The sequence below is a fragment of the Myotis brandtii genome, unplaced genomic scaffold (assembly GCF_000412655.1).
Source record: "Myotis brandtii unplaced genomic scaffold, ASM41265v1 scaffold1750, whole genome shotgun sequence".
NCBI lineage: Eukaryota > Metazoa > Chordata > Mammalia > Chiroptera > Vespertilionidae > Myotis > Myotis brandtii.
Genome location: NW_005356477.1, coordinates 482,432 through 494,318, shown reverse-complemented (window position 1 = coordinate 494,318; position 11,887 = coordinate 482,432). Strand labels below are relative to the sequence as shown.

The window sequence follows — 11,887 nt, the reverse complement described above, 5'->3', positions numbered from 1 at the left end:
CTGCTCTCACCTGGCGGCCCTGGTCCCGGAAGAACTCCCCTGCATTCTCGATGACCTGCTCGTCTGTCAGCTGCCCGAAGGGCTGGGCCCGGCAGAGCATCAGCACCTCCCACAGGGTCACCCCGAAGGCCCACACGTCGCTGGCCGTGGTGAACTTCCCCTGGTGCACGGATGAGGCATCAGGCAGCAGACCTCCCTTCCCCTCGGCACTTCCCAGGCCCGGGGCCACTCCGCACAGGGCTCTCCCAAGGAGCTGCCCCTCTCGGCCTTGCTTCTCCGGCTCGTCCTCTCCCTCCGCTCTTCTACCCTCCTGCCCCCATTTTCTGGTCTCGACTAACTCCCAACTCATCCCCTTCTAGCTCTAGCCCCCCGCCTCCTATCACTTGGTCTCTCTTGCTCTCTGCCACCCTGACTCCATCTGTCGGGCCCACTCCTGTCTCCTGGGCCCTCCCCATCACGCCCTCCCTCCCTCCTCCGTGCTTGCTCCAGCCCCTGCGCCACACCTCACTTTATAGATGAGCTTGGGTGGCAGCGGAGCGCCCGCCGCCCCTGCAGGCATCTCACCATGAGGATGCACTCCCAGGCCATCCAGCGGATGGGCAGCACTGCCCGGCCCTGCACCCGGTAGTAGTCCCCGGCGTAGAGGTTCCTGCTCATGCCGAAGTCGGCGATTTTGATGGTGAAATTTTCCCCAACCAGGCAGTTCCGTGTGGCCAGGTCCCGGTGCACAAAGTTGAGCGTGGCCAGGTAGCGCATGCCCGAGGCGATCTGGGTTGCCACGTGCAACAGCATCGGGTAGCTGAGTGGGGGGCACGGACAGAAGGTCACTGGGTAGCCCCAGCGCTCCCCCCTCACAGATCCCCAGGAGGAAGGGCAGCCACAATGCCAAGATGGAAGTACCAGGGGGAGGCTGTGGTAAGTGCCCGCCCAACCCTTCTTTGGTCATCGGACCCCAGGGAGCCGCTGCTTTTATTATGCTCCGCGACCTAGCCTCGGGAGGGCGAAGAGGGCACAGGGAAACTCCGCCAGGTCCAAGCCCCTTCCGCCCTTGCGGCAGGTAGGCCCAGCCTTCCTGCCCCTCGTGGTCCTCATCCCAGGCCCTCCTGCAGCCCGTGCGCCCGCACCCAGTGCTCTCTGCCCGCAGGCTGGCGCTCTCAGGGCAGGGCCTGCCTGGGCAGCTGCTGACCTGATAGTGGGCCCCTGGGCGGGCTCCCCACCCTCAGGGGCCCCCGCGGCCGCCTTGTCCTCCAGCTGGTGCGCACTAAGGAACTGGTTCAGGTCGCCGTTCTCCATGTAGTCGGTGATCATGCAGAGAGGGTCGTCCTGCACGCACACGCCCAGCAGCCGGATGATGTTTGGGTCCTTCAGCCTCGCCATGATCTTCACCTCCTTCAGGAAGTCGTTCCTGGAGCGGCGGGGGAGGCGGCGAGGGCATGTGGGCTGACCTGCACATGCATAGCCCCTGCTCCACGGGCCAGCCGCCCCGCGACACACGCTGGCTCACGGGGGACGTGGGCACCTTCCCCAGACACCCCTCAGCTGTCTCTACCACATTTCTCTCTAGATCACTCTCTGTGGCCTCACCTCCACTCCCAGATACGCCATCCTGGTGCTCACCTGGCATTCTTGGTGGCATCCGGCCGCAGGATCTTGACAGCTACCAGCAGGGGGTGCCCCTTGCGCACACTAAGGGGGAAATCGAGACTGACCAGCTCCTGAGGGCGCTCCACCTCGCACAGGTGCACCTGCAGAAACAGAGTCACGTGTCAGAGGGTCAAAGGGTCACCAAGGCCACAGGGTCCACTGGGGTAACAGTCAGATGACAGGTTCCTGCTCCAGGGCGCTCTGTGGGCACGTGCCAGCCCCTGACAGTCAGGCACCCTGATGGCTGGCAGGGTCCTCCTTACCTCCCCAAACTGGCCCTCGCCAAGCTTCTCCTTGAAGCAGAGCCGTGACCGAGGAAAATCCACTCTGGGGGGCCCGTCCCCAGCCCCCCCAGGGGGCAGCGCGGGCACGGCATAGGTGTTGCCCCCTGTGACGCCCTGCAGAGTGACAATGTCAGCCTCGGCATAGTGGGGGACGCTGTTCTGAGGAGGTGGGGGCAAAAGCGGGGCGCCTGGCTTCTCAGGCTCCATGTAGTCCCCACTGCAGGCTGGAGGGTGAAGGAGAGAAGACCGGGGAGGCGTCAGGAGCCGCCCGGGAGCCACACCCCCTGCACCCCAGCCTCCCCGGCTCCTGTTGGGTCAGAGACTGGGTCTGCCCTCCCTCAATGTCCTCAAACAGAGAGGCTGCTGGCGTGGATGAGGCTAGTGGGCCAGAGCTTTCAAGGCACCGGCGATGGCATACGTCGTATTCTCTAGGCATCTCAGCACAGCCCAGAGCCCGGGGAGTCTCTCTGGAAGAGGGACTCCTCTCCGCACCATCACAAGGAGGATGGTGCCTGCCAGCCATCCGATCGCCCTCCGCTTTCCAAACCTTTCCGCCACTGCCAGCTCCTTGCTCTCACTTAACTGTTCCCTTCCTCCCCCCGCCCCCCCCACCACCTTCAGCCTCGGTTCCTCCCTGCCCTCATCACCCCACCCCCCTGACCCACACACCGAGCTCAGAGACAAGCAGAGACAGGGGCACACAGAGGGGAGGGACGTCCCTCAGGCCCGCACAACAGGGTCTGCAGACAGGAGGGAGGCAGAGCCGCCCCTCGGCCTGGAGGAGGGCAACAGTGAGAAGGCAACACCAGGAGAGGAGGGCAGACAGAAGAAGGGGCGGGCCTTCACCTCGGGGGCTGCGGAGAGAGGACACATGGGGGGACAGGGCCAGCACCCAGGGTGAGAGGCCCTCCTCCTCGAAGCTCTGGAGAGGGGAGAACAAAGGAGTCACAGGAGAGCCGGGCAGCACCGCAGCCTCCTCTCGCTCTGGAGAGCTGAAGAGATGAGGTGGGAGAGGAGGAGGGGCAGAGCTGAGGACCAGTGGGCTTCCCACTCCTCAGCTCAAGGGGAGGCCGTGAAAGGAGCGAGCAGCAGAGGAGAGCTAAGGGCACAAGAGAGGCCTCCGTGGGAACTCGGGAGGCGAGGAGGCGGTGTGAGGGGTGAGGACCTTCCCTGTCCCGTAGAGGCGTGGGCGCCTGGCGGAGTCCCGGGCAGAGGGGCTTACCCTGGGTGTTGGTGGGTTTGGCCCAGGCGGGTGTGGGGGGGCCCGGGCCTCGAGGGGGACGGGCGTAAGTGGCCAGAAGGAGGCGGTAGGCCGGATTGGAGAGCAGCAACGCTGTCGGGAGAAGGAGGGGTGGGGGACACGGGGAAGGGGTGAGACTCAAGGCTGGACAGACAAGGTGACCCGGAAGAGGGCAAGACCAATGTACTGAGACAGGATAAAACCAAGATGTGGAGAGTGCTGGCTAGCTGGAAGGATAATGGATGGATGAACAGATGGCTGGCTGCATGGATGGACGATGGATGGATGGTTGGATGAATGCATGGATGGACGACGGATGGATGACTGGATGGGTGGATGGGTGATGGATAAATGGCTGGATGGATGGAATGAATGACAGATACATGATGAATGATGTATGCATATAGATAGATGGGTAGATGATGAATAATGGACGGGTGAGTCTGGAAGAAAGGAGAGGGCCAGGAAGACACAATGAGAGAGCCCCACAGAGAAGAGAGGGAGGCATGTATGGACACAGGGCCAGGAGGAGACCGCTGGGACCACGGGTGGCAGGCACAGGGAAGCTCCTGAGATTATAAGGTCGGGACATGGACTGCTAGAGTGGGCAGTGACCAGAGACACAGAATAAGAAAATGAGTTGAAACTGGGGGCGACATAAAAGCAAGGGGACGGGAAAGGAACACAATAAGAAAACAGGCGGGGAGGACGGAGGCAGACCCAGAGCGAGGCAGGTCTTACCAGAGCCGTTGGGGACACTGGGGGCAGGGTGGGCTGGGTTCCCACGAGGCCGGGGCTCCTGGTAGGGGGGTGGCTCTCGAGGGCCCGGGCGGTTGTTGATGAGGATGGTGTCCCCAGGGACAGAGAGATGAACTGTCAGCTCCTCTTCTAAGACCCGCCGCTCGGCCTTGTCCGGAGAAGGCGAGATGTGAGCTGCGCCGCTGCTCAGCTCTGAAATGCTGCACCCAGCTCCCTCCCCATCCTCACAGGGTCCCAGAGTGGCGACAGTGAACTCCATCCGCAGGCTGGAGAGCCTTTGAGCCCGCAGATGGGACCCCCAAGTCTGACCAGTCCACTATTATCAACTGTAACGGAGCCGCCACCGACTCTCTCCGGAAGACATGGGTGTGGGGTTTCCACACTTCCCCCATCTGTTCCCACCGGTGCCCAGGAGTCCGGAGGCCCTGGACAGTGCGGTCAGCGCTTTTCCTCCCAGCCTGCCCTCCAGGCCTGCCCCCCTCTCAGCAAGCAGCCAGGAGACTGTGGCGACGGCCCGCAGGCCCCACCACCCCTTGATTTCCATGCACTCCACCCACTTATTATCCTACTTAGACTATGCGGAGGCCCTGAGGGGCCCTGACTGGCAGACGCGGGGCCCAGGCCCGGAGCCCCGCCCACCTCGCTGAGGAGCCGGAGCCCCGCCCACCTCGCTGAGGAGCCGGAGCCCCGCCCACCTTGCTGAGGAGCCGACGCCAGTGCAGCCGCCAGAGCATGAGGGCGATGATGAGCAGCAGCAGCAGGATGATGGCCACCAGGCAGCCGATGAGGATGGCCGTCGGGCTGCCCTCTGCCTTGGCCACGGGCTGCTGGCCCCGGGGCTCCAGCTCTGGGAGGGCATGAGGGTCAGAGCGGCAGGAGGCTCCCCACCCACGCTGAGGTGCCCCGGGGGAGCAGAGCACAGACCCACCCCGAGGAGGCCCAGGCTGCTCACCCAAGCCGCTGAAGTTGGTGGGAGGTGGGCCAGGTGGCCACCAGGGGGCTGGCGGGAAGGTGCCCCCCAGAGCCAGGGAGGACTCATTCACAACATCTGGGGAGAAGGAAGACAAGAAAGGGAGGCAGACGGGGCAGCCCAGGGCAGGGCCGGGACTGCAGAACCAGGGAGGAGGCCAGTGGGAACAGGCTGACACTCAACACATGTCCCAACCAACCAGAACGGGAGGTGGGATGGGGCCGGGGCCGGAGGCCTGGCTGTGGTGGACGTGCACCTTTTAGGTGCTGGGTTGTGGGAAGATGCAGGGCTCAGGGGAGCACCAGGGGCTCAGAGAAGAGGCTAGTTCCCAACCAGCAGTGTTTCGGTGTTTAGCAGCCAGCATCATACCGGCTCAACGTCAGTCCTGGGGGTCTCACCAAAGACAGGCAGACAGGTGGGAGGGGGAGGGTTGCAATCACTTGGGGACCCCTGCTTGGGAAGTCTCCTGGGTGCGGGTGCCAGGGGTGGGTATCTTGGGGCCTGCGGCTTGGCAGCCGGAGCTGGGGATCAGGCCGACGTCAGGGCTTACCAGAGATGAAGGAGATCTCGCTGAAGAGTAGCCACGGCCCAGCAAAGAGGAAGCGACACTGCAAAAAGCGGGCCACGCGGCCGCCCAGGGGCACCGACACAGTCCGGGCTCTGGGGTCCCCCAGGCTGCCCCCCAGGACGTGACGCACAGGCTCCCCCTCCCAGGCCATGGCTGGGCCTCGCTTGAAGCGACACTCCACCCCGCCAGGCAGGCGGGCTCCCAGGGTGTGCATGTTGTTGCAGTGAACCTGGGGGAAGGGAAAGAGATGTAGGGCCAAGGCCAGGGGAGCTGGCGAGCTCCCGGGGGCACCGCCTGGCCTCAGCGCCCTCCCTGGGAGCTGGACACACTCACTTGCATGGCCTGGAAGGCCCTGAGCCGGTCAAACTCAAACTCCATCTCCACGTAGCCGCTGGGGAAGCTATGGTTGCTCCATCCCACGTAGTCATAGCCCGGCCAGACCCGCAGCTCCTGGCTCTCCCGAAAGTCATCCAGCCCCAGCACACCATCTGCCAGCTGGCCCAGCCCTCCATACTGCAGCCTGGGGAGGAGGGCCGGGGACCAGGTTGGAAGAAAGTGTCCTATCCAGGTGCTTGGCAACCCCAGCCCCTTACCCCAGCCTCCCCGCTCTCTCCCACCACCAGGACTAGGACGGGTACTGAGTCACGTGTGCGCAAAGCACCCTACGATGCATGTGTTTATTGTGACAATTCCCAAAAGATGTGTTAGCAAAGGGGTGCCTTTTTCTAATTCACACAAAGTGGCACATGAGCTACCGGTCGCCTTGCTGCCCTTCAATCCTGGTCCTGTCCCTTTTGCCCACCTAACCCCTCCTCTGCCCCATTCTTCTATCTCACTGCGACTACTTACCACCCCCACCCCCACCCATTTTCCTCCCTCCGCCCCTCCCTCCCTCCCCAGGCCCGTCCGGCAGGGCCTGCTTCTTCACCCGCCAACGGTGTGCGTGGTGTGTCCATCGTAGGTGGAATCGTTGAGGTGCACGGCCTCAGCCAAGTTCATCAAGTTCATCGTCTGCCCCACAGGGGCCGTGTACGATAGCAGTCCATCTGGGCAGAGCGGGAGGGGGCATGAGGGCAGGCTTGGAGGAGGCCATGCTGGCCAGTCCTCTCCTCACTCAGAATGAGGCTCCCCAAGGGAGAGGCCCTGGATGCCCCTCCCCCTGCACCCCCCCACCCCGAGGAGGAAGAGCCTCTGAACAACTCACCTTTCCAGACGCAGCCGTAGAGCTCCACCCGCAGACAGACGCTCATGACCCGGTCGGCCCGGGGGTAGAAGCGAACCAGTCGGGCCACCATGGGGGGCCCCAGGTCCTTCAGCACCACTCCCCCCGGGTCCTCATTTCCCAAGATCACCTGCAGGCCAGGGAACAGGGTGGATGGGTGGGAAAGGCAGGTCTGCCATCCCATCACCTGCTCCCACCCTAGCCCCCCAGCCCCTCTGCAGGTGCCCAGCAAACCCTCACAGGTGAGCGCCAGTACCTCCCCTGAGGACGGAGCCCACAGGGAGACAGCTGTGAAGAATGAGGCAGCAGTGGGGCTGGAGCAGTGGGAGGGGGGTGGCCAGAAAAGGCTGGCTGAGGTGACATCTGGGGGGATAAAGGGAGGAAGGGCGAGCCTTGGGCAAGGGGGTGGACATGGGCGGGAGGAGCTTTCCAGGCAGAGAATAGCCAGTGAAAATGCTGAAGGTGTGGGATGAGCCCTAGCTGGTTCACAAACGGCCAGAAAACCAGGGTGGCCAGCGGGCAAGGACAGGGTCATGGGCGCGGCCAGGGCCAGGCAGGCCAAGTGTTGTTTCTGGCGAGCGGGAGCCAACCGCGGCCTGCAGCCCCTGTGCCCCATCGGATGTGCGTCTCCTTTTTAATTTTTTTTAATTTTGAGTTTATTAAAGTTGGAAACAGTGAAACACAGGAGAGCCTAGGGTAGAAGATGCAACAGGGAGGGACTAGGCAGGGAAGGGCGCCAGGGCTGGGCTGCTGGCTCACTAAGAAGTCAGAGAAGCCCTGGCCGGTGCTCAGTGGTTAGAGATTCCGCCTGTGCAGCAGAGAGCCACAGGTTCGATTCCTGGTCGAGGGTGCGTGCCTTGGTTGCAGGTTTGATCCCCACCCCAGGGCCAGGTGGACTCCGTGTGGGAGGCAACCAGTGGATGTGTCTCTCACAGCATATCTCACTCTCTCTCTCCCCTTCTACTCTCGTTAAAAATCAAAGGAAAAAATATCCTCACTCCTTGGGCAAGGATTGATTAAATGAATGAATGAATGAATGAAGAATGAAATAAGTCAGAGAAAAAGAGGCCTTGGGGACAGGGTCAGGGTTGCCCAGGATGAGCTGCCACTGCCCGGTGGTGCCCTGGTCGCCAATTGTGCGGGTCCCTTAGGGTCGAGGAGAGACATGCCTGTGTGGGCCTGGCGGCCTCGTCTGAAAAACACTAATGTCGCCTCAAAGGCAAGATCTGACTCAGGCAGGATGGGCGGGAGCAGGGAGAACAGCCAGGAGATCCCTCAGGCCCGCACCTGAGCGGGATGGGGTGGGGATGGTGGGCTCGCCCAGGGCAGGTGGAAGAGGGCGGTGGGGAGTGGTGGAGGCAGGAATCAGCAGGCGGTAGCACAGACTGGTCTTGCTGATGCGTCGGAAGCAGGAGGTGAGAGAACAGAGTTGGGGATATCATCTTAGCTCCTGACCTGAGCCCTGGGCACATGGTGGTGCCATTTCCTGAGCTGGAGACATGGGGGAGCGGGGGGCAACGGGCTGGGGCGGGCGTGGGACTCAAGCTCAGCTTGGGAAGCTGATGGTAAGTTCGAGGCCCCCTTGGACGCCCAGGTTGAGCAGCGCTTGATGGAGCTCAGGTGAGAGGTTTGGGCTGGAGAGGGCCTGGACCGGAGGATGGTCAGTGGAGGAGAGAAGAGAGCCACCCCTCCTGGCTGTCGCCCTGCCAGCCTCACCTCCTGACCCCAGCGGTCCCTCCAGTCCATCCAGCGGTGGCCGTCCCGGGAGTAGCGCAGCCGGTAGCTGGGTGAGAACTCTTTGCCCAGGCCTCCAGCATGCCGCCCCTGGGTGCCCACCAGAGCCACCAGGTGCAGCCGCCGAAGATCCACCTGCAGGTACTCCTCCTCCTTGGGAAAGACCGGCCCTGCTGGGCACCAGGCCCCGTCCCCATCGCTGCTCTCCAGCCTGGGAGGGGGCAGGAGGTCACAGGGAACGTCTGGCCCTGGGTCTGCCTCTGGCTCTAGTATTTAAAGCCCCCAGGACTGTGGGGTTGCATTGGCATTGGCCCTCTCAGAAGCCTCTTGGCTTGCGCAGAGGGGTTGGAGGGGCAAGTAGAGACCCCAGGAGCTAAGCTCCAGGGCTGCCCTGCCCGGTGTGCCAGGTACCTGCTGTGGCGAGCAGCCGTGGAGTCTGACCAGGAGCTAGAGGCAGAGATGTCCCCGTCTGGGATGGTCCGGTCCTGCATGCCCAGGGCATAGCGGCACTTGGCTGGGTGAGGACAGGCAGGTGAGGGCCTGCCTCTGATTCTCTGTCTCCCAAGTCCCTCCCTCAGGGACCCAAGAGCCAGCCTCCTCACCAGGGTTGAAATGTCCTGTCATGTCAGCACCTCCAGTTGCCACCGAGAACAGCAGCAGCAGCAGAGATGAGAGGGCCCCCGGCCCCATAGCTCCTGATCCCTTGGGCCTAAGGGGGTGGGGGCAGCATGTCTGCAGGGGACACAAGGGGGGGGGGGGGGTAAGTTAAAGGGCAACCAAGGAGAAGGGCCGCAGCCAGCAACAGACAGGCAGAATGGGCTGCTTTGGGGAAATGGCAGGAAGAGGACACCCGCGTTGTTGGACAGCATCCGCTCTGTTTTTAGAATGCTTCCCGGGAACCAGATGCTGGGCTAATCTCTGGTCCCCTCCCCATCTAGGAGCCCAAATTTTTAAGACAAGTGGGGGACCCCAGCAGTTTCCAATCTCACAGCTCCCAGTAGCCTACTAGCCCCAGTGTGGTCCCGGGACCAGGAACACCGGGAAACGTGGGAGAAGCGCAGGCCTCAGGCCTCAGGCCTCAGGCCTCACCCTGGCCCGCCAGTGATCTGTGCCAGGAACGCCCGAGAACCCTGCCCTCCCCCTGGGCCCAGGCAGCTCGTCCCAACGGAACCCATTCCAACGGCGCCTCCTAATGAAGCCTGGGACTACCCCTCCAGCCCTGCAGGTGGGACTACCCCTCCAGCCCTGCAGGTGGGACTACCTCCCCAGCCCTGCAGGTGGGACTACCCCTCCAGCCCTGCAGGTGGGACTACCTCCCCAGCCCTGCAGGTGGGACTACCCCTCCAGCCCTGCAGGTGGGACTACCTCCCCAGCCCTGCAGGTGGGACTACCCCTCCAGCCCTGCAGGTGGGACTACCTCCCCAGCCCTGCAGGTGGGACTACCCCTCCAGCCCTGCAGGTGGGACTACCTCCCCAGCCCTGCAGGTGGGACTACCCCTCCAGCCCTGCAGGTGGGACTACCTCCCCAGCCCTGCAGGTGGGACTACCCCTCCAGCCCTGCAGGTGGGACTACCTCCCCAGCCCTGCAGGTGGGACTACCCCTCCAGCCCTGCAGGTGGGACTACCTCCCCAGCCCTGCAGGTGGGACTACCCCTCCAGCCCTGCAGGTGGGACTACCTCCCCAGCCCTGCAGGTGGGACTACCCCTCCAGCCCTGCAGGTGGGACTACCTCCCCAGCCCTGCAGGTGGGACTACCCCTCCAGCCCTGCAGGTGGGACTACCTCCCCAGCCCTGCAGGTGGGACTACCCCTCCAGCCCTGCAGGTGGGACTACCTCCCCAGCCCTGCAGGTGGGACTACCCCTCCAGCCCTGCAGGTGGGACTACCCCTCCAGCCCTGCAGGTGGGACTACCTCCCCAGCCCTGCAGGTGGGACTACCCCTCCAGCCCGTGCAGGAAAAGCAGCCTGGCCTGTCCTCTTCCTGGGTCCACACTGAGCTCCCCAGCCCTGGAACCCTGAGGGACCCCAGGACCACCCTTCACGCTGCAGCTCTTCCTGCTGTGCCTTCCCTCCTGAGCCCAGACCACCTGTGCCCCCAGCCCCCACTTTCTGAAGGGGGAAGGCCCAGGGCTGAGGTCACCCCAGGGTGTAGGAGGAGTGGGGCACACTCCCCCATCCTTTTGTCCTCCTCCAGCTGCTCCCACAATGCTCTAGGCAGGAATGTAAGAGGCAGCTGAGACCCCGCAGCTCTGAAGCAGCAGCTGAGGGCTGAGTGACGGAGGGCACCCTGCATCCAGTCAGAGCTAGAACCAGAGGCATCATACCTAGTCCCCAGGAGCCACCCATAGGGGCCTGGAACCCTGGGTGCCCCCCACCCCCGCCCCCCCCCCCCCCCCCCACTGTCAGAACAGCAGGCCCTTGTTCCCTGAGTAACCTTCCTGCCAATCCCAGATGAGTCATCAGAGCCAGGCGGGCAGAGGAGCCTGGCAGACACAGACCCGCAGAGGATGGGAGGCGGGAGGCGGGAGGCAGGCGAGAAACACAAAGCAAGAGGTAAATAGGGCAGGCGCCCGGGGCCACCCTTCTCCGCCTCCCATCCCCCATGACCCGGAGAGGCAGGCCCACAATCCTGCCCCCCACCACCCGCCCTGCCCATCACAGCCAATGACAACCTGGGGGCTGGACACCCTCCCCCACCCCCATGCCAGACAACACCCACACCGCTGTGTGTGTACAGACACACTCAGACACACAGACACACACACTCACACACAGACACTCTCACACACAAACACACAGACACAGACACTCTCACAGACACACTCACACACAAACACACAGACACACACACACACTCTCACACACAGATACACTCTCACAGACACAGACACTCTCACACACAGATACACTCTCACAGACACAGACACTCTCACACACAGATACACTCTCACAGACACAGACACTCTCACACACAGATACACTCTCACAGACACAGACACTCTCACACACAGATACACTCTCACAGACACAGACACTCTCACAGACACACTCACACACAAACACACAGACACACACACACACTCACACACACACAGACACACAGACACTGACATTCTCACACACACCCACTGACACTCAGACACACACACCTGGAACCCGCTGTGTGCAAGGCCGGATTAGCTCAGCACACACCTCTGTGCCGCACAGCAACCGTCAGACTCAGTGACGGACACGTGACATCCACATACTCGAACACAGGTTGACAGACTCCCAGCAGGACAAACACAGCGGCTCACACAACCCCATCCACACCTCGGCCTTCTTTGCCGCAAGCCCATCCCTAGGGAGAGCCAGCTTCAGGCACCTGTGGGCCTGAAATGGGCCCAGGCCCCTGCCCACATGCGCGCCCGCCCTCAGGGGGCAGCGCCAGACACACACCCAGGCCCTGGGCAGGACCCCCAGGGCAC

General features: G+C 63.1%; 1 protein-coding gene across 6 annotated transcripts in view; it reads right to left on the bottom strand.

Annotated features, from left to right (window-relative positions):
* Positions 1–11,887, bottom strand: part of DDR1 (discoidin domain receptor tyrosine kinase 1) — a 16,336-nt gene that overhangs the window by 1,000 nt on the left and 3,449 nt on the right. Inside the window, exons 2-17 of one of the 6 annotated variants that reach the window (XM_005863268.2) lie at positions 9,024–9,153; positions 8,833–8,935; positions 8,404–8,632; positions 6,670–6,817; positions 6,394–6,511; positions 5,799–5,985; positions 5,448–5,694; positions 4,880–4,975; positions 4,623–4,774; positions 3,910–4,075; positions 3,151–3,261; positions 1,908–2,152; positions 1,618–1,745; positions 1,187–1,405; positions 565–799; positions 11–160 (exon numbers count right to left, since the gene is read on the bottom strand). In XM_005863268.2, the coding sequence (XP_005863330.1) occupies positions 11–160; positions 565–799; positions 1,187–1,405; positions 1,618–1,745; positions 1,908–2,152; positions 3,151–3,261; positions 3,910–4,075; positions 4,623–4,774; positions 4,880–4,975; positions 5,448–5,694; positions 5,799–5,985; positions 6,394–6,511; positions 6,670–6,817; positions 8,404–8,632; positions 8,833–8,935; positions 9,024–9,111 (2,622 nt within the window). In that variant the 5' untranslated portion in view covers positions 9,112–9,153. The other 5 variants (XM_014537265.1, XM_005863269.2, XM_014537266.1 and 2 more) reach the window with 5 other exon arrangements.